Source organism: Delphinapterus leucas, chromosome 9, assembly GCF_059928025.1.
Source record: "Delphinapterus leucas isolate spDelLeu-1000000601 "Yukka" chromosome 9, BTC_Dleu_Yukka2, whole genome shotgun sequence".
In the NCBI taxonomy this organism is placed as follows: domain Eukaryota; kingdom Metazoa; phylum Chordata; class Mammalia; order Artiodactyla; family Monodontidae; genus Delphinapterus; species Delphinapterus leucas.
Genome location: NC_143137.1, coordinates 7,242,026 through 7,263,517, shown reverse-complemented (window position 1 = coordinate 7,263,517; position 21,492 = coordinate 7,242,026). Strand labels below are relative to the sequence as shown.

At 45.2% G+C, this 21,492-nt stretch overlaps 1 protein-coding gene across 17 annotated transcripts in view; it reads right to left on the bottom strand.

Annotated features, from left to right (window-relative positions):
- Positions 1-2,864: 2,864 nt before the first annotated feature.
- The window catches only part of EZH2 (enhancer of zeste 2 polycomb repressive complex 2 subunit), a 62,563-nt gene continuing 43,935 nt past the window's right edge, over positions 2,865-21,492 (bottom strand). For 8 of the 17 annotated variants that reach the window (XM_089917259.1, XM_089917248.1, XM_089917250.1 and 5 more), the window contains 11 exons: positions 13,587-13,678; positions 11,925-12,165; positions 11,182-11,351; positions 10,579-10,673; positions 9,611-9,651; positions 9,073-9,198; positions 8,119-8,297; positions 6,009-6,104; positions 5,346-5,427; positions 4,369-4,449; positions 2,865-3,187 (listed from right to left, as the gene is read on the bottom strand). In XM_089917259.1, coding sequence (XP_089773385.1) covers positions 3,030-3,187; positions 4,369-4,449; positions 5,346-5,427; positions 6,009-6,104; positions 8,119-8,297; positions 9,073-9,198; positions 9,611-9,651; positions 10,579-10,673; positions 11,182-11,351; positions 11,925-12,165; positions 13,587-13,678 — 1,361 coding nt within the window. In that variant the 3' untranslated portion in view covers positions 2,865-3,029. Of the gene's footprint in view, positions 3,188-4,158; positions 4,244-4,368; positions 4,450-5,345; positions 5,428-6,008; positions 6,105-8,118; positions 8,298-9,072; positions 9,199-9,610; positions 9,652-10,578; positions 10,674-11,181; positions 11,352-11,924; positions 12,166-13,586; positions 13,679-21,492 lie in introns of all 17 variants that reach the window. The other 9 variants (XM_089917260.1, XM_089917261.1, XM_089917256.1 and 6 more) reach the window with 3 other exon arrangements.

Sequence of the window (21,492 nt, the reverse complement as noted above, 5' to 3'; positions counted from 1 at the left end):
GTTAATGCAAACTGCCAGGCGGTCACCCGGCAGTGCCTTTGTGAGAAGCAGCCAGGGGCGCCAAAGTACAGGCCTAAGTAACAGGTGCAGGGAGAATGAGATGCAGGACCAAGAGGCACCTGAATTTAAAATATTTTTACTGACTGAGCATTTTAAGATGGCCTACCTATTTGTTGAGGTATCTAATTTTCCTTTGAAAGAAATTTAAGATTTTACCACACCCAGATGAAAAAATCCAACATGCTGACCCATCTGAACTGAATCCCCCTTCTAATGAAGTCAATTTCTTTTTTTTTTTTTAGGAATGGCAATAGCTCGTCTGGGCGATTTGATTTTATTTACACGAATTTCATCTCCAGTAGCAGCACAGTGACTTGGTCATAATAGGTGAGTGTGGATGGTTTTTTATAAAACCTCTTTCTGGAGGTGCGGTTCACATACAAAAAGCTGTGCGGATTTGATGTATTGGACCATTTCTAATACCAGGTGCTACATACACCCGTCACTGGAATTGTTTGTAACAGGTTGGAGGAACAAGCAAGCATTTATTTGAGCTTATTCCAGTAAGAGCCCAAAGCTCATACAACTTCCGGCAGAATACTTACGTTCTTCAAAACGTCCACATGTGAAATCCCTCTTGACGACCCATCTACAAATCGAAATTACACGATGTTAGTTGACTTTTGGTGGGTGCGGGGGCAGAGGTGGAAATCGGGACTTTTGAGTCACTGACTGGATTCAGTGAAGGCTGGAGGGTGAATGATTCAGACAATATCAAAAAATAATTAGCGGGACTTCCCCGGCGGTCCAGGGGTTAGGACTCCACGCTCCCACCACAGGGGGCACGGGTTCGCTCCCTGGCCGGGGGAACTAAGATCCTGTATGTCACCCAGCACAGCCAAAAAATAAAAAATAAAAAAAGAGGAAGCAGTTTCCAGGTAGATAATTATAAATTTTTTATAAATTACAAAATATTGAAGAGAATTTTGACACACGGAACCGTGTTGTCATGGCGCCTTCAGATTTGCCTGGGGCAGTTTACTCTGAGGCTGAGGTGCTGCCTGTATTTGGACATCAGGACTGCGGTCAGACAGCTGGGCCCTCATGACCATCAGGGGAAAAGCTTCAGGACTACAGACACCGACCAGCTGGGCAGCCTGTTGTCGGGTTCTTTATCCTCAATGAACAATGGGTGGTGTCCCTAAACCATGGAAACTATTTGAAACGTATCCATATCTTGTGATAACTCATTACACTCATCTCATCCTACTTAGGCGTCTGTTTTCCCTGGTAGGGAACTAACCACCAGGCTTACCCACATACAAAGTCAATTACCACCTCGGTGAGGGGAGCAAGGGGAGGGGAGAAAAGCACGTACTTAAACTTAGCTTTTACCAATTTTCTCTGTTAACTGGGTATTTGAATACATTGTGTCAAGCTCTGTGCTTTTTTCCCCCATTACAGATAAAGGAAGATCTAGAGCTGCCTGGACCTAAGGACGCTCTTGATCACACGGGATGTAGCCGTGGCTGCGTGTCAACAGTGTTTCTTCTGGTCAGAATCTCCGTGTCCACGAGGTCAGTGGGTAGGTTACTGGAGGTACATTGCAAATCAGGGTACAAAGCCTGCTGTGCACCGAGAATACACACCAGCTGGTGCTCGCAAGGACTGCCGTCCCTCAGTACACCTGCTGTCTTTCTGCTGCATTTGGGTCTCTGGTGTATTAAACGAGCAGAACCTACCTGAACTCAAGGACCCACCTCCCGGTGTTGGCGTCTGGGGACAGGTCGGGAGCTACACATAGTAGAAAAGTTGTGGCTGGAATGAGCTCTGTCAGTAGCTGCTGTTGGGGGCAAGTCATCCCTGGGGCGCCCTGAACAGGCCCACGTGCAGCAGGGAACAGACGGGCTCCGCTGGCGCTGAGTGCCAAGGGCAGGGTGCGGTGATCAGGCAAACGCGGGGTGACCCTCCGTGAACAGGTCAGTGACAGGCGGCCGAGTGCAGGTCCTGCTTCCTGGGTGGGGCGTGGGGACAGGACATCCCAGCAGGGTGGCAGAGAAGACACGGATGACACACGAGACTAGCCCCCAAGGCCAGGCCTCTTCGCTGCCAAAGCCAAGGGGCCCATGAACTGTATGCCAGGACTCAGGTCAGGTAGCTATGGCTTGTGCATGGATGCGGTGGAAACCAGTCTTCTCAGCATCTGTGTAACTGCAGAGGAAGGTGAGTTTTGACTGAGCTTCCCGTTAACCATTACGACGTTATATAAATCAATGAAAATTTACCAAACTCTAGAAGAGGCAGCTACACACCCGGGCTGACGACAGCCGTTTGGGCTCTCCCACCACGACGGCATCACTGTACCACCGCCGCCTGGCCCGAGGAGCAGCGCCACCTCCTTGGGACGTAAGAAAGAAAGAGGGTGTTCTTATTACTTCTTCAAGGAGGTATGAACCTAGTCTGGCTATATCCCCGTCTTATCTGAAGGGCTGTATCTAGACTCGTGGGATTTAGAGCTAGACCGGTTCTCAGAAGTCGCTTCATCCGATTGTCTGTTGTTTGTTTCACGTGGAGAACGAGGCTTAGAGGGTACGTAGCCGCAGGCCTCTCAGCAGCCGGGGACGTGCCCCACCCTGGCCTCAGATGCCAGCAGTGAGTCCCTTATTAAATTGTAACGTGTATTATTGGTAGTATGTTTATATGTAGGCATATATTTGTTATATTTGGTATTAACTTGCCTAATAGGCAAGTAGGATGGCTGCTGGAAAACCAAAGGAGTTAAATGTTTTTCCCATTAGACTCAGTCGTCTTTTTCTAAAATCAATCAGCTGAGGAAGCTGTGTGACAGATGACAACGACCAGGAGAAGTTCAAGTATTCTTTATTCAAAGTTGAAAAATGTACCACACTGCATTATTGCAAAAATTCACTGGTACAAAACACTTTGCAGCTGGTGAGAAGGCAATAAAAAGTTGATTTTTAAACTCATTACTATAAATTATTCTTACAGTACTTAGCAAATTCAGAATTTCAAACTGCATTTTCTTTTTCTAAATCGCCCACAGTACTCGAGGTTCCTGAAGCTAAGGCAGCTGTTCCAAGAGGAGAAGGGGGGAGGTAGCAGACGTCAAGGGATTTCCATTTCTCTTTCGATGCCCACGTACTTGAGGGCGTCAGCCTGGCTGTATCTGAAACAAACAGCAAGAAAAAGGGGTGAGTGCCCTCCAGCCCGCGGTGAGATCCAACACAGCCAAGTCTGCTTAGTTGAGTGTGTTGCACTCACACGTCCACAAGGACAAGCACACACGCACCCTGTTACAGCTGCATCATTGGGCCAATTCCAGTTGCAAAGTGGACGGAACTGGTAGTACAACCCTTCCCCAGTACTCTCCCCAGCCAGCCCTGTGCCCCTGAAACCAACCTCCAGCGAAGGCAGGCCCGCAGCGCAGTGTTTAGGCCTAACACGGGGAAGGCAAAGTAACTGCGACGCGGCAGAGCCCTGACTTGGGCCCTTAGTCCACAGGGCCCAGGAGCAGCCAGAGCTGGTCACGCCCCGCCCCCCCCCCCCTTGAAGAAAGAACGGGACAGAGGCCAGAAGAGGCACCTGCGACCTCCACTGCCGGCTGGAACCTACATTGCACCCAAAGGAAGGTCTACCAGCTGCCCCTCACTCAGAGCTAGGGGGGCTGCGGCTTCGTAACCTCCCACTAAAGATCTGGGTAGATCTCGCCTTCAGCTGTGCCACAGTTTGCCATTGAAAGTGGCTACACACGGGCTCTAGTCTACGACAACTCAGCACTCGAGAAACAGCTTCTGGATGGGATGTACATTCAGCCACAGGATTCGTTTAACTAGACAGTCATCTGAGTGCATTTAAATAAAAATTACAGAACTTGTCAGTTTATCCCCCAGAGCTTGACAAGTAGAGACTGCTGGCCAGCGTGCCTTTTCCCGCAGAAAGGACCCCCAAAGGTAAAAATGCAGCTATGTTTTTTTTTGACATATTACTTGTATAATGGAAACTACGTTACCAAACTCCCACCGCTGCCCATGACAAATAACGACCAGAACTCTGTCCCTCTAACGACAGAAGCCCCAGCCTGGAGCTGGACCAGAGAGGAAAAGCCCTTGGTGACTCTAGAAATGTACTGTTACCAACCTGTAATCAAAAAACAGCTCTTCACCAGTCTGGATGGCTCTCTTAGCAAAAATCCCTATCCTGTGATCGCCGTTAACCATCATCACTGCAGAGAGAGACGCCGGGGTCAGTGAAGTCGGCCCAGGAGAGTTGCTGACCGTTCACGTAACAAGTGTCAACCCAGAACCACTCAGGTCAACCTGCGGCAGCTCCACCTCCGGGGACACCTACCTTTTGCATAGCAGTTTGGATTTACTGAGTGATTTGCAAAACGAATTTTGTTACCCTTGCGGGTTGCATCCACCACAAAATCTAAAGAGGAAAAATAAGCACAATCCAGTAAACAATTTCAGCTACACAGATCAGTACACACAAAGTTCTCGTGATTCTGGAAATACAACTGGTTATACTTCTTCAGCGTTTGCCTTCAAAAGCAAATCATTCAACCAACTTCACCTAGTATGAAATGACATTTGGAAGAAAATGTTCTCTAGGTAAAAATTCATCAGTGATTCCAGACAGTTGTATCAGCTATAAATATGTGTTACTGACCAAAGCGTGGCAGAAAACAAAATCTAACTAAATTCTTCCCTTCACATTTTAAATTATATTAGTTTTTTTCATTATTACCATTTATGGAGCACATTCATGAAAGAACCCACTCTACCTGCTTCAGCTGAGAGGCCCCCCGCACAGCTGGGGTGTGACGTGCACACCCCCAGCAGGGACCGGGCTACACCACAAGTCTTCCACCCCAGATCAGCGTCTGCACGCAGCGCCCTTTACCCTCACTGTCCTCTGAGGACCCCCAGGGACGTCGTGGAGATGCTGCACGAGGCCTTGCTCCACACCCTTCCCAGGTCAGAGGCACTAACCGGAGGAGGTGGGCCCAGCCGACTGGTACCTGTGGCAAGAGGGGCACGAGAGGAGAGCCAGGCAGTGAAGCCAAGGAACGGCCCGGGGCCGGGGCAGCGATCTCTCCCTGCACACAGAACCCCCTACGGCTCAGGGAGCCTCCACCTCCGCCCCCAAGTTACACTCATCCAACCTGGCTGGCTTCCCAGCAAACAGCCCATTCCTTAGCCCAGGCCGGGGATCCTTCCAACACTGCAGACACTGGGGGCCCCTAATGTCGTTTCTGATACTCAAGCCACCAGAAGGGGCCCATGCAACCCGGGAACCAAATGCACTCTAATTCATCAACATACCATTGTTCAAGTTGAAGAGAAAGCTGCACATGTATTTATCATATACTTTCCCTCTTCTGTCTGCTTCATCTTGAGAAATAATCTAAAAGGAAGGACATGGGGGAGGTTGTTTTGCAACAGGTGAGCCTGGTAGGAGAACACACACCAGCTCATCAGGAACAGTTGGGACCTTGAAGGGGTCACTGTGGCCAGTTTCTCTCTTTGTCAAAAACAGTGATATTTTAAGGACTCTAACTTAGAAATATTGAATACTTCCACATTTAAAGTAACTATGCTTGGAGAAAGTGATGAACAGAAGTCTTTTTACTCAGTACAAAATACAAACCGGGTGGGTTAATCGCACAATGAAGCCAGCCCCAGGGTTTTTCCTAACTTAGGTTCTTATCAACTAGGCTGTGGCTTAAGTAGGACAGACTCCTCATTTTAAAGCTCTTGTTCTCCCCCTTGTCCCCAGGTGATAAAAGCTAACTGTGACAAGGACTGAAGCCGTGTAGCTTAACTTCCAAACCAACCAAACCCACAAGCCCAAGCTGAAAAGGCATTTTAAATTCACTTCTCATCAAACCCAACGGACTTGCCCAATGAAAATCAGTCCAAAGCAAAGTGAGTACAGATGATGCCCGTGAGCATCCCTCTGTCTGCAACTGGACGGCTGTGCCTTACCTCTCCACAGTATTCCGAGATGAATTCGTTTTTCTGTACAGGATCTTTGATGAAAATCCCCCAGCCTGCCACATCAGATGGTGCCAGCAGTAAATGCTAGAGAATAATAAACACAATCATGTAATCAGAGGGGAGTGAAGATGGACAAATCAGACATGGGATGAACCAGGGTAATTCAACCACAGGTGGGGGAAGGGGTCAGCTCCCCCGCGTTACCAAAGGGCTTGACAAACTGCAAGAACCACGTTTTGGTTTTTGTAAATCAAGTACAGAGCCTAAGTATCCTCTGTCTCTCTCAGAAATACGACGTCACCTATGCTGGTGCGGGTCCCTCCGACTGCGGTCCTTGCACGAGGCATCATGACATGCTGCACCATTTGCTTCCCTGTCCGTCCTTCCGCCCTTGCCCCCTGCACCTCCCCAAGACGGCCTCTATCACCACCTCCTCCGGGTGCAGTCCCAGCCCCCGTGGGGCCCTCTCCTGGCTCTTCACCAGCTTTTATTCCTCCCGAAGCGCTGCCCTTCCTTCCGGGGCACTTTTCTCTTGGGCGCATCCTTCCACAGCCCTTCCTCACGACAGCACGAAAAACCACCACGAGGGGTAGCACGATCCCGTGGGCCAGCATTCTGTTCTTAGCGGATGCCAAGATGGCTGATCACTGCTGTCGCTTCTACCGTTAGTCCGTTTGGGAATGGATCCCTAACCTTTCATCGTGGCTCATTATTATGCTTTCATTCCAAGTATCCTCGTGGCCTTCTCGAAAAAGACTCCTGGATCCCCAGGTTACCGATCTATGCTTGTTCTGACTCAGCCTACACTCCCTGTCGGGGAAGAATTAACCAAGTACCTTCCTGACCAGCTAAATACTGTTAAGCAAATGAAACCCCGTTGGTAAAAAGTATCTACACAGTTTTCTGTTTTAGGAGGTAAAAGACGTGTAGAAAGACATGTCACCATTAGGATTATCCACTTTCTGAACAAAAAAGATGTGTAGAAAGACATGTCACCATTAGGATTATCCACTTTCTGAACAAACTGAAGGAGGGGTTTTTATCATACAGTGGGAAAGTACAGGATTGAGGGAGAAATGGGAGTTCTCAGGGCTGAATGGGTGTCCCCGGGAAACCACGCCAGCATCACTGTGACGTGAGGACCTAGAGTAAAACCCGTCTGAACGCCTGATAGCAGGCGTTTTGGCCACTGCCATAAACAGAACTTCCAGTAGAGTAGGACTGACGGTACAGCGATCTCAGTTACATTACACACTGGTTCACTAGTTCAAGACCCTAAGAGAAGAGCGTGCCGCGTGCACACGGGGTGGTCACTCACGGCACAGGGTCCTGGGCCGGAACGCCTGGCTGAGTTCCTGCTCCTTTCCTGACAAGTCTCAGAACGTTGGGTTTAATGATTATTCCTAACTCAGGGAGTCAGGAAGACTAATGAGTTAATACACAAAGTGCTTAGACCAGGGCCTGCTCTATATTAAATAATAAATGTCAGCTATTATTATAAAAATGATTAACTGAAGAAACCTATCATCTACCCTAAAAAACCAAGATACTGATAGTACCCTGAAAACTAAGATACTACCTTAAAAAACTAAGTTTCTTTTGGTCAACAATAAACTCCCTGGTTGCAACAAGTCAAGTCCATGCAATGCCCAGGCTTCAGTTATGTAATTCCTGCCTGTGTTATTTTCAAGGTTATTACAGAAACTACTGTGGGAAGTCCCATCTTTTACTCTGTGCAAAAAGGAACCCAGAATACTATTTGATAAGAATGGGTCTCTCTGTTCTGACAGGAACACCAGTGATTTGCTCTAAGGAGACTAGATAAACCACTTGTTCTATTAACTAAACTTAAAAAAGAAAATCGAATCATCTATTAAACAACTAGAAAAATACCTCTTATTCAAATCCGATACCATTAACAGCTGCTTCTCAGAGTTGACTGGTTCATCCTATATCAAACTATTCTACAGAAAAATCAACCATTTTCCTTTTATCAGCTGTACCATTCAATCATCACTTTTTTGCCCCAGCTAAATGGTCTAAGACTATCCTGACTTTGACATCTCTCGGAAGCCCACCAACAACGATCACGCCCTACCTTCTTAGAGCCCCGCTGAATGCTACAGTTCTTGCAGGACACGTTTTTACTGTCCCAGTGGTCAGCAGCTCCACAAGTAAGACAGAGGTCGGGGTCACACTCTCGGACAGCCAGGTAGCATGGGCACTGCTTGGTGTTGCACTGGGCTTTGCAGCGGCATCCCGGAAAGCGGTTCTGACCTTCAGAGAGATGTTCTTCGTCAGACGAAAACCTTGCCTAACGGTGCAGCTCAAGTCTGGCGCTAAGGCCCTGATTAATGCACGGAGGCCTCACAACAACTGTATTATCCCACCGTACACATGAGGAAAGGAAAGTAACAGGAAGGTTGCAGCTGTCCATCCTGAAGGAGATCACTGAGTTCCTGTCTCCCCTTTTTCGTTCGTTAGATGGCATGTGTACTTACAGTTCTTTGATTTATAAAACAGGTGTGAAGGAAGGATTTGGACTACATAATATCCATGGATCTCAACCACTCCGATAGTCAGAGTTCTAGGTACTTCCTTGGTATCCAGGCTTCAGTGCAGTTTCATTAAATCATTACAGTCACTACCCTGATGCTACACATTCCTGTATTCTGAAGACTAAACCCACCTAACTCTTAACAGTTTCTGGTGTCCAAAAAGTATTTGGGTAGCTATTTCTAGAGTCCCCTTCCATTCTGTGTCAACTCTACTATGATTTAAGTTAAATGATCAAGGGGGAAAAAAATAAAAGCTCCTTTTAACCCACATTCGCCTAAACCTGCCCACATACCCGCGTCAGCCAGGAGGCTGGCTGGAAAGAGGCCCAGCGCCACTCCTGGGCGCCATGCATGCTCGTGGCGTAAGTGAATTTCCCCAAGGGAACAGCACGCAGGAGCTGCCGTGTCCTTGTGCCGATTGAGGTTACAGTTTTAAATTGCTGACCAACAGCCCACTGAATTCTCACGTAATCACATCAAGACAACATACTTACACTCTGAACTACATTGACAAAACTTTTCACAAAAATTCTGGGCTATCACACAAGGGCACGAGCTGTCGCAAGGCTGCCGCGGGTGGTCACAGGGCTGGTAGTTGTAAACATGGTTGGAGGAGCCGTCTGCACAGAGACAACAGCACCACGTCAGTCCAGAGAGCGGCAAGGGGAGCACACGCCCGACAAGCACATGCGCTCCCCGTGGCCCTCCGAGCTTAGCGGGTTGTCTTTCCGTGTCTGCAACGTCACACACACTGTTTACAAGAGGTCAGCAGAAATTAGCCCCACCCGCCAAGAGCTCGGGAACCCCGGGGCACTGTCACACACACCTCAGTCAGGTTCCCAGAGTCGTTCTCCTCTAACCGACTGGAAATTAACCAACAGACGGCCTCCATTTAATGCACTTCTGTGCATTAAACTTCAGTGCACCAAAGTCGGTTATATTAGAATATCCCAAACTCTAATCCAATTACTATTCTAAGACACGAGAAGTAGACCCTGAGTTACTAATGAAGCTGAACGGAAAGATGCCAACCCTTCTTCAGCTGTATCTTTCTGCAGTGTGCAGCCCACAACCTGCAAAACACAAAGGAAGGAAACATCACCCTCGTGACCCTGGGGCGCACAGTCAGCCACATGTCAACAAGCGCAACTTAAACGCGTCAACCTGTGCCATGAACGCGGCAGGGCTCTTAATCCAAGTGACTATGAAAGAGGAGTCACACGCCACCCCGCTCACACCTGGCGCAGGTGTGGAGCAACGTGGGAACAGCCTACGGGGCTGTGGCCTCAGAGAGCGAGCCCGGCCACCTGGGGCAGGTTTATTCTAGTGTGGATGATACTGACACAGCATACCTGCTCTAATTTCTGGAATCTTGCATCATTTCAACTGAGCTATATGGTCAGAGAGAATCCAAGCAAAAAATGCAGAGGCATCTATTAAAGTCTAAATTAAGCTGTAGACAATTTTTGAAGCATAATTTAGATGTTCCCTTACCCAACACCCAACTATGTTTCTCTCTAAAAAGAAAAAAAGGACCGGGGTGGTGGTTACAGCAAGTAGTCCATCCAGCCTCCACACATCCGAGTCGGCCTGACACCTTCACTGCCCCCGTCACTCGCTCACCCAGGCCGATGGCAGGGTGGGCGTGGAAAACTCAGGCTCCTAGAGTGAAAACTGGCCCAGAGCTCACAGCCTCCCAAGATCCACACACGAATGCCAAGTAAGGGTTTATGCAGCCTTCACTGCAGAAGCTACTCAGTAATTCTTCGTAACCAAAATGTAGCATAGTAATCATAAAACTTTTATGACTCAACACACCAAATCTCCTGACAGCCACTGTGTTCTTACAGAAAAATGCCAGCAAATGCCCACAGAAACAAGACCCCACAGGTCTATTTCTGAGGCCACTTAAGCTTCTTTCCTAATCGACGGAGTGGAGCCACCACTGCCCTCATGAGCGCCAGGCCCGCAGCGGCCTCCCCATCACGCCGCAGACTCACCGGTGTTTCCTCTTCTTCTTCCTGGGAGGGGTGTCAACGTCCTCAGCGGGAGCTGGCGCTATGACACTGGATTCTTTGACTCGAAACTCATACACCTGACAAGAGGCAAGGTTACAGGGCCGTGAGGACCGTCTATTTAAGCAAACCAGTCTCCTGCTCATTCCCACCAGAAACTATTTGTCTGTCCTGTGACGCTGCTGCGATTACACTCTTACTGAGAGTCATGAGGCTAAATCTAAATCGTTCCTGGTTTTTAAAACCCATTGCCAGAATTCCCTGGCTGTCCAGTGGTTAGGACTCTGCACTTACACTGCAAGGGACACAGGTTCGATCCCTGTTTGGGGAACTAAGATGCCATGTGCCGTGCAGCGTGGCCAAAAAGCAAATAAATGAATGAATAATAAAATAAGATAGAACCCATTGCCAGCTAACCTAAAACATCTGAAGTTGAATGAGTAATTTCCTTTCAGTATCCTCTCAGTGAAAAAAAAATTTTTTATACTTCTTTTCAGAGGAACAGCAGTTTAATAACCACGAATGTTCGTATGTTTGGACAGTGACCACGTATTTGAAGCTGACAGTATTTTTATCAGGCACGCTGACCTGTCGACATGTCTTGGTCCCAATCAACCTGGCGATGGCACAGAAATTGTCGTAGTACGTGCCGATGAGGACCCTGAACATGGAGGCCTCAGCGCCACTCCACTCCACGTTCTCGGGGGGCTCGGCGTTGGGCTTCATCTTTATTGGTGTTTGACACCGAGAATTCGCTTCTACGAAACCAAAGTTAAGCAATGGTCAAGAAATAGCAATGGGAGGAAGGAAAGGGAAAGGGAAGGAAGTATCAGTAAGCTTTTCCCCCATGGAAACCATGAGAGCGGACTCCCTTTAACTCAGCCTTCTAAACTGAAAGCAGATGGGGTTACCCTACTATTACTTACGGTGTAATCATAGGGCTGAAAAGACAACCCGTAACGTATTAGTCAGTGGTTCTAATTCTCTCTCCTAACCAAAACTACCCACAGAGCGTCCAGAGTATTCAACTGAATGATGAGAATTTCATCATGCCCTGGTGAAAGCTGGAAAAAGGAAAGTGACCCAAAGAGTGAAAATAAACCGGATGGTCAACTTGCAAGTAACCCAGACAGATCAACACCACAGGCGAGGGCTGGGTGTGGGCCAGAAGAGAGCAGTAAGAGTCACAGCCACACAGCTCTGCTCCTGGGTTTCTCACCGTGTCTGTAACTAACCAACTGAGGGAAGTAACTAACACCTTACACGACCCAAACCTCGACAACATGAACCCTCCGAGCGGCAGGAAGACCCTGTTACCAGACGCGTCTCACCTGAGGAACTGGAGGTCTCATCCTTCTTCTCCTCCTCTTCCTTGTCGTTGCCCTCCCCTCCGGTCTCGGTCCCCGCCTCCCTGTCACTGTCCGTGTCCTTCGACTCGAGCACGTTGGTGGTGGGGGTGCCGGGCCTGCTGCTGTTGTTGGGGAGCCGCCCTCTCCTGCGGCCGCCTGGGCGCTTCGGGGGCGTCTTTATCCGCTCGGCAGTGAGGGCGGCAGCAAACTCCTTCGCGCCCTCCTACGAAGGGGGAAAAGTGCAGACATCAGGGTAAAGTTCTGCAGCTCATTTTGGCGGAGGAGAAAAAGAAAAGGATGGCGTTAGCACGTTAGTCAAATGTATCACAGTATCCGGCTTTCACAAACAGTCGCACATCTACATACAACTGTTTTCTATCTGCTTTTGAGGGTTTGAAGATTTGCGAAAGATAAATATGGCTTCCGTACAGTGCCAGAGCAGCACAAAATCAGGCAAGACGGCTCTATATTAACTGATTATGAGTTAAATAGAAATATACTTTAGGTAACAGTCTATTTAAAAGTGAATTTTAAGAGGAAGCACACATCTAATGTGCATCTAAAGTCACACTTTCCTATTTCAGGGTTTCTTAAGCCAACATGTCCCTTTCTAAGGTAATATTTAAAGTATACAAGAAGAAAACAAAACATGTACACATACTCCACCTCTTTCACTTTCTGCCTTACAAGTAAAACATCCCTTTTTTTTTTTTTCCCCTGTGAGGGATGCACAACCCAGGAAGACATGAAAGGAACTCGACGAACAAGGCGGTGAGGGTTACATTCTGCGTTACCAGGTGTAATAATTCAGTCTCGGAAAGTATACAACAACGGGAAGGGCGTGGATTATAGAGATACCACAGACACATTTTAGATGAGCCAAATAAAATTCTGCCTTGTAAGGAATATTATATATAAAACAGTGCTCAAGAATTCCATTTTTAGTGGCAATAGAAGGGAGAAGTCTGAGAGCAGCCAACAGTTTTATACTTCATTCTACAAAAACCAAATTGCTTAAAAATAGGATACCTTCTGCAGGTGCCATTCAATGAATCTTCTGTCCAAAATCCAACAGGCAATATATACCCATTTAGTTCCTAGGTAGGAGTGGCTTGGTTCAAAGAGGGGAAATGGTAAAAATAAGATAGTACCCGTAAAATACAACTTTTCTACCTCATATTTTCCTAAACCCTTACCTTTTCTCCATCATTAAAAAAAAATAAATAAACATACAAAACCTCTCCGGGGCCTATATATAATATAGCTCAACTACAGTGGGTCTACAACTCAAAGAAGGGCTATGGCTCTGAGCAAGGCCCGGGAACTACTGCACTTCTGGGGTTTAAAAGGGTCCTCTGTGCTTCCCATTCTCGTAAGCTCTGTGGAGGTACAGGAGGCCTGGATCCTAAAGACCTCCACACGCTGCTGAAAAGACTAACAGAGATAAAGAATAACGCGAGATAACGAAAGACTAGAATGTGCAGTATGTAAGCACTACCAAGAAATGTGACTGAGAAACCTCTGCTATCATATGGCCAATCAAAGTATGGGAACAGTGAGGTTACCGCTGACTTTACAGACCTCACCGAAGTTCAAAATTAAGACTTCTCCAATTCCCTCTGGAGCCCCGCTGTGCACGCTTACCAAGTGCTGGTAACACTGGGGGCCGCAAGGCTTGTTGTCCAGAGCCGTCTCCGTGTTTTTCCGCTTGTAAGTGTTGGGTGTCGCATGAAAAGCTGCAAAATAAACATAAAATATCCAAACATAAATAACATTACTTTTACACATAAACATTACTTTTTCATGTCTCCAGTTCCAAAGGAGAAAGTCAATTACTACATTACACTTTTGTTAATAATGTTTACACTACAGAACTTTCCTTCACGCTCTTACTGAATTTCCACAATGTATTCTCCTCAGGTCTCCCCCAGCACACCTGAGCTCTAATTATAAACATTTATTTGGGTCTTGAATGTCTCCATAGAAACAACTGATGTATCCTCTACATAGAAATCAGATTTCCTCTTTTTACAAAAGAATTCTGACATCTACAATTTATCGATTTCCAAAGAAAGGTCAGCAATCAGCTTGTCAAATGGGGGAGAATGGGACACCAATTGTTAAAAACCAGTTTTAAAAGATAATGAGGACAGCCTCGGAATACTACAAGTCAATTTCTTTGAATCACACACAATTCAAGAACCCAGCGGGAGCCTGCACAGTCAGCACCCTTTCTGCAGCAAAATACAATGGTCAGATAAAACAGGTTTTAGAAAGATAAAGTGTTTGAAACTTAAGATTCCCAAATAATATAACAGAAAAATTCAAAGTCCAGCACACTGGTATACTAACAAGTATGAAAGCGCAGCAGCGAGAACTTCAGACAACTTGGGGAGGCTTTGCTTACAGCGAATAAAGGCAAATACTAGAAATGCCCTATCCAGAATTACACAAGATGAAAATTAATCTGGATAAAAACAAGTGACAGATTCATGAAATAAATCATTTAAAAAATATTTGTAAAAAGCCATACTTCGGGCTTCCCTGGTGGCGCAGTGGTTGAGAGTCCGCCTGCTGATGCAGGGGACACGGGTTCGTGCCCCGGTCCAGGAAGATCCCACATGCCGCGGAGTGGCTGGGCCCGTGAGCCATGGCCGCTGAGCCTGTGCATCCGGAGCCCGTGCTCCGCAACGGGAGAGGCCACGACAGTGAGAGGCCCGCGTACCGCAAAAAAAAAAAAAAAAAAAAAAAAGCCATACTTCTATCCATAGAACTTAAATGGGAAAGGAAGACAGTGATGAGGGAAGGAAGAAAAAGTTATGTTTTTAAAATAGAAATTCAAGGCTCAGACTGTTTCAAGTATGTGAGTTGGTTTTTCCCAGAACAAGAGCCTGATACCATATGACTTATTTAGCACTGACTTACACTTTGCACAGGTGAGGACCCCTAAAATACACAGACTGAGCACTAGAAGATTAAGGTCACATAAGCAGAAGGAATTACATCCATCCAAAAACAAAATCGTCCTGAGCCAGAGGCACATTCCTGACCGACACGCTTTAGGTGAAACCTGTGTTTAGTCTGGATGTCTCCTCTAGTACATACTATAGTTAGAGACTGATAGTTTTGCCCCAGTTCACTGAAGACGACACACATGTATCTCTACACACACACGTGCACAAATGAGGACAGCAGCCTCTGCTGGCGATGAGACAGAAGAAGCCTCCAAGTCAGGACTAGGTAACAGTATCAGCATCATAAGCCACAATTATACAGTCTCCAAGGTGAGAACAAATCCAGGCCATAAAGGAAAAGCCAGCATGCTAATAATAAAAGTACTTTAAAAAATTTTAAAGTACCATTCTTCATCCCACACTGCATTTAGCTAAAGAAAGAGAACTATTCTTACGACTAGATTTCCTTCAGCAGAATTTCCAACTTCAATTCTTTAGGAAAACTAAGTATATAAAGAATTCCCTCTTCTAGAAGTGTCCTATTTTTTTTAACATCTTTATTGGACTATAATTGCTTTACAATGGTGTGTCAGTTTCTGCTTTATAACCAAGTGAATCAGTTATACATATGTCCCCATATCTCTTCCGTCTTGCGTCTCCCTCCCTCCCTATCCCACCCCTCCAGGTGGTCACAAAGCACCAAGCTGATCTCCCTGTGCTATGCGGCTGCTTCCCACTAGCTATCTATTTTGTATTTGGTAGTGTATAATGTCCATGCCACTCTCTCACTTTGTCCCAGCTTACCCTTCCCCCTCCCCGTATCCTCAAGTCCATTCTCTAGTAGGTCTACGTCTTTATTCCCGTCTTGCCCCCAGGTTCTTCGTGACTTTTTTTTTTTTAGATTCCATATATATGTGTAAGCATACGGTATTTGTTTTTCTCCTTCTGACTTACTTCACTCTGTATGACAGACTCTAGGTCCATCCATCTCACTACAAATAACTCAATTTTGTTTCTTTTTATGCGTGAGTAATATTCCATTGTATATATGTGCCACATCTTCTTTATCCATTCATCTGTTGATGGACACATAGGTTGCTTCCATGTCCTGGCTATAGTAAATAGTGCTGCAATGAACATTGTGGTACATGACTTTTTGAATTATGGTTTTCTCAGGCCATGTACCCAGTAGTGGGATTGCTGGGTCATATGGTAGTTCTATTTTTAGTATTTTAAGGAACCTCCATACTGTTCTCCATAGTGGCTGTATCAATAGTGCAAGAGGGTTCCCTTTTCTCCACACCCTCTCCAGCATTTATTGTTTGTAGATTTTTTGATGACGGCCATTCTGACCGGTGTGAGATGGTATCTCATTGTAGTTTTGATTTGCATTTCTCTAATGATTAATGATGTTGAGCATTCTTTCATGTGTTTGTTGGCAATCTGTATATCTTCTTTGGAGAAATGTCTGTTTAAGTCTTCAGCCCATTTTTGGATTGGGTCGTTTGTTTTTTTGATATTGAGCTGCATGAGCTGCTTGTAAATTTTGGAGATTAATCCTTTGTCAGTTGCTTCATTTGCAAATATTTTCTCCCATTCTGAGGGTTGTCTTTTGGTCTTGTTTATGGTTTCCTTTGCTGTGCAAAAGCTTTGCAGTTTCATTAAGTCCCATTTGTGTATTTTTGTTTTTATTTCCATTTCTCTAGGAGGTGGGTCAAAAAGGATCTTGCTGTGATTTATGTCATAGAGTGTTCTGCCTATGTTTTCCTCTAAGAGTCTTGACTATTTTAGACTTCCAGAATACTGAAAATAATCTTTTCAAATAGACATCTTAAAATACTAGTATTTGCAATACATTATTAAAATATATTTCAAACTAAGTATAATATGGGCAGGTTGGAGAGAAGATTATATAAAATTCCCTGATCAGGAAAATTATCAGATGGAAAATTAAAGCAAGATACTTAAAAGTTTCACAAAAAGAAAAGAACATGGATATTAAAGGCTTTTTTTTTTCTTTAATTTCAAAAGCAACCTAAAGAATTTTGGTGCAATATCTTATCTAAAGGTTTTCAAGCAAACGTAAAAGACTTATAAATTGTAATATACAATTCTAGCTATGCTCTAGGCCTGTATTGGAGATTAAAGTCCCTCTAATAGAAAAGATCCATGATCAGATACCAAGCTTCTGGCCCAGATGAACTGCCAATCCCCTGCCATCAGAATATCTTCCGGGACTTCCTTGGTGGCACAGTGGTTAAGAATCTGCCTGCCAGTGCAGGAGACATGGGTTTGAGCCCTGGTCTGGGAAGATCCCACATGCCGTGGAGCAACTACTCCACGCCACAACTACTGAGCCCACGTGCCACATCTACTGAGGCCACGTGCCACAACTACTGAGCCTGTGTGCCACAACTACTGAAGCCCACGCGTCTAGAGCCCGAGCTCCACAACAAGAGAAGCCACAGCAATGAGAATCCCGCGCACCACAAGGAAGAGTAGCCCCTGCTCGCCGCAACTAGAGAAAGACTGCGTGCAGCAACGAAGACCCAACGCAGCCAAAAATAAATAAATAAATTTATTTTTTTTAAAAAAGAATATCTTCCTTAGAGATAAGAGTGGCAGACACCCCTAACATCTAAATAACAAGTAAGGCCCAACATCAGTGAGACTGCCAGCACAGAAATAATAAAAACAGTTAACATCCAAAAAAGGCCTCTTTCACAATGAAGTTTTAAAAAGTCTCCCTTTGGGCTTCCCTGGTGGCGTAGTAGTTGAGAGTCTGCCTGCCGACGCAGGGGACACGGGTTCGTACCCTGGTCCGGGAAGATCCCACATGCCGCAGAGCGGCTAGGCCCGTGAGCCATGGCCGCTGAGCCTGAGCGTCCAGAGCCTGTGTTCCGCAACGGGAGAGGCCACAACAGTGAGAGGCCCGCATACCGCAGAAAAAAAAAAAAGTCTCCATTCAACAATGAGTTAAAGGAAATACAAAACATTCCCTCAAATTCCTTTAAAAAAAAATAGTAATAATACCAAATATTGGAACCTAAAAGAAGTTGAAACAGCGCTCTAGAGACAACTCACTGTGTTAAAATACATACATCCAAAAAAAGAGGAAAGAATGAAAATGACACAAACATCAGATTCACAAACAGAAAAACAGTAAAAACTAATACAGTAGCTGATTCTCTGAGGGAAAAATATACAAAACAGATTTTCTAAATATATAAACCACTTCTTAATCTCTTCAAGAAAAAAAGAATCAAACACAGAAGAACAATCAAAGAAATAAAAGAAATTAAAAGAATTATTAGAACATGCAGATCAAATTATACAAATAAATTTCAAAATCGGAATGAAACGGGTAATTTCCCAAAACTGATCCAGGAGCAGTAGGAAATGTATCTCCTAGCACCACTATTATTTAACATGCACTGAAGATACAGTTAGACAGGAGAAGGTAGTTAAAGTTACAAAGATTGGAAAGAAAGCAAAACCATTCATAACTGTAGATAATTACAGCTGGAAAACTCAAAAGAATCTATGCAGAAACTATCACAAACAAGGACAGCCCAGTAAAGTAGCAAGGTATGAAACATATATGATACAAGGGGAAAAGCCCAACACATTTAATGCCTAGAAATCAACTTACCAAAGAATGTAAATACAAGAGCTACGGGAAGAAAATCAGAAAGCTTATTTTAAAGGACAAAAGGAGACTTATCCCATAGTTAGACATACCCTTATTTTAAATTGTCAATTTCCCCTTAGATAATTTATAAATTTAATGAGATTCCAATAAACATACCACCTAGACTTTTTTTTTTTTTTTTTTTTCCAGTACGCGGGCCTCTCACTGCTATGGCCTCTCCCGTTGCGGAGCACAGGTTCCGGACGCGCAGGCTCAGCGGCCATGGCTCACGGGCTCAGCCGCTCCGCGGCACGTGGGATCTTCCCGGACCGGGGTACGAACCCGTGTCCCCTGCATCGGCAGGCGGACTCTCAACCACTGTGCCACCAGGGAAGCCCCTAGACTTTTTTTTTAATTAGACAAACTGGTTCTAAAATTTATATAGAAAAACAAGAATGGCCAAGAGATCTCTGAATAAAGGCCCCTGGAAAGACTCAAGGAACGGAACCCAAAGACCAGAAACAGAACCCAGCACCTGTGGTGACAGTGATGAAGGCAGCGGCTCAGGGCAGCCCCAGAGGCACTTGTCAATAGATGGTGTGGAGGGAAGAGATATGGGAACATATGTATATGTATAACTGATTCACTTTGTTATAAAGCAGAAACTAACACACCATTGTAAAGCAATTATACTCCAATAAAGATGTTAAGGGGCTTCCCTGGCGGCGCAGTGGTCGAGAGTCCGCCTGCCGATGCAGGGGACACGGGTTCGTGCCCCGGTCCGGGAAGATCCCACATGCCGCGGAGCGGCTGGGCCCGTGAGCCATGGCCGCTGAGCCTGAGCGTCCGGAGCCCGTGCTCCGCAGCGGGAGAGGCCACAACAGTGAGAGGCCCGCGTACTGGGGAAAAAAAAAAAAAAAGATGGTGTGGAAACAGTAGCCCTGGAGATGCAGAGGACGAGTTGGATCCAAAATTCTAACAGAATAAATTCCAAACGGATCAAAGAGTTAGATGTTATTCCCCCAAAAAAGAAAATAGCACCAAAAGCCTAAAACGTACTAGAAAAAAAGTGAGACGTCCTTTAAAACCTTGGAGTAGTAGGGAAAGCCAACTGATAAATTCAACTACCTTAAAGGTTTTTTTTTTAACTTTGCTATGGGATTTTTACCAAACAGCAAACTGGAAAAAAAAAAACCCACTGCAACTCATCTCAAAAAATTTCCTGACTACATAAAGAGCTTCAAGATATCAAAAAGACCAACGAAGCCAAAAGGATAAAAATAGTTCAGAGAAAATACAAATCTCTTAATCATACAGGAAGAAAAATGCAAATTAAATTATGCTAAAAAGCATTTTACTAATTCAATCAATAAAATCAAAGTTTGTTTTTTTACACACTCTATTGGCTGGGCTCTGGGAAACAGGCACTCTTACTTTGCTGGTAGTTCTTTAAATTGGCAGATCCCCGTATGGCAGGTAGTTTGGCACTGCCTACACAGAGTGGACCGGGTTAACCTGCACTTGTGGGAAAGGACGTACAGGTCCACCACGCAAGGTTATTCACTGCGGCACCATTACCATAAATGTTGACCTTCGGGGGACGGGCTCAGTAAGTTATAGGGCCTCCTACAGCCGAAGACTATGCAGCTGTCCAGACAGGAATAATATCTACAATATTAAGTCCAACAGGGAAAAAGCCTGGAGAGTATGGCACTATTTGAATAGGGTGGTTGGGAAAAGAGAGGAATGTATTTGTATTTGCCAGAAGAAACTACAGAAAGACACAGAAGAACTAACAGCAGAAGTGGTTTACCTACAGGGGCGTGAGGATGCGGACAGGAGGGGTGGGGGATTTCGCTGGATGCCTTTTAATGCTTTTTGGAAATGTAAGTCACGTGAATGATGATTTATTTTAAAAATAACAATAGCTAAACACACGCCAAGTGCTATTTTAAGTATTTTGCACATAGTAAGTAATAAATTTAATCCTGACAGTTTATATTATTCCCAATTAGACAAAGAACAAAAAGCACAAAATGCTATATTTAACAGGTATGTTTAATAATGTATTTAATGACTTCTTTTACCTAAGAAAAATATATAGTGTGTGATATTTTGTCCAAGTCAGTGTAAAGCAATTAAATGCCTGTAGAATGTGTTAGGGCTACACTATGAAGAGCCTGGCTGTAGTGGAACAAGGGGGAAGGGTGGGCACAGCAGTGCTGGACCCACGTCTCCCACGCCCTGCAGTGAGCAGCCCACCGGTCAGTCCCAGAGAACCAGCTTCATTAAGCACAACACTTTTCTCCTCCTCTCCCCAGCATGAATAATGAGACGATGAGCAGGTTCAAGGTTCATCCAAATTACTCAGATTGGAATAGCACAATAAAATAACTCTTGTAATAATGTTTAAAAGTAGTACCCTCCTGCCTTGGCTCATCTGTACAAAAAAGGTCCATCAAATGCTACATCTATAAACAACAAATTGGAGGAACCACTGCATTGACTCCAATGAAAGAGCTCCCACCAACTTTTTTGCTATAGTGATATCTGAATGCAATTTACAGTATTCTTAAGAACTGGACATTATTTTATAAAATGATCATGTGTAAAGGGGAATTAAATGCAATTCAAAACAACTACTTCAAGGCCTGTGTAACGACAATGCTGCCAAGCCCAAGTAAGTAAGCCTACAATGGCTGGAGTATGGCTGGCTTCTACGGATTATTACAACTACCAAGTCATCAAGTTAAACTAGATTAGGAGCACGGACAACAGCTGCAAGGAGATACAATGATAATTCAGAAAGTCTACTTCAAGTTTTTCTAAATTAAGATAACGAAACCACTAATACTTCACACACACACACACACACACACACACACACACAAATGACCATTTCCAGACCTAGATACACATCATGTAACAAATTATGTGCTGCAGCAAACATTAAGTAGATACAGAG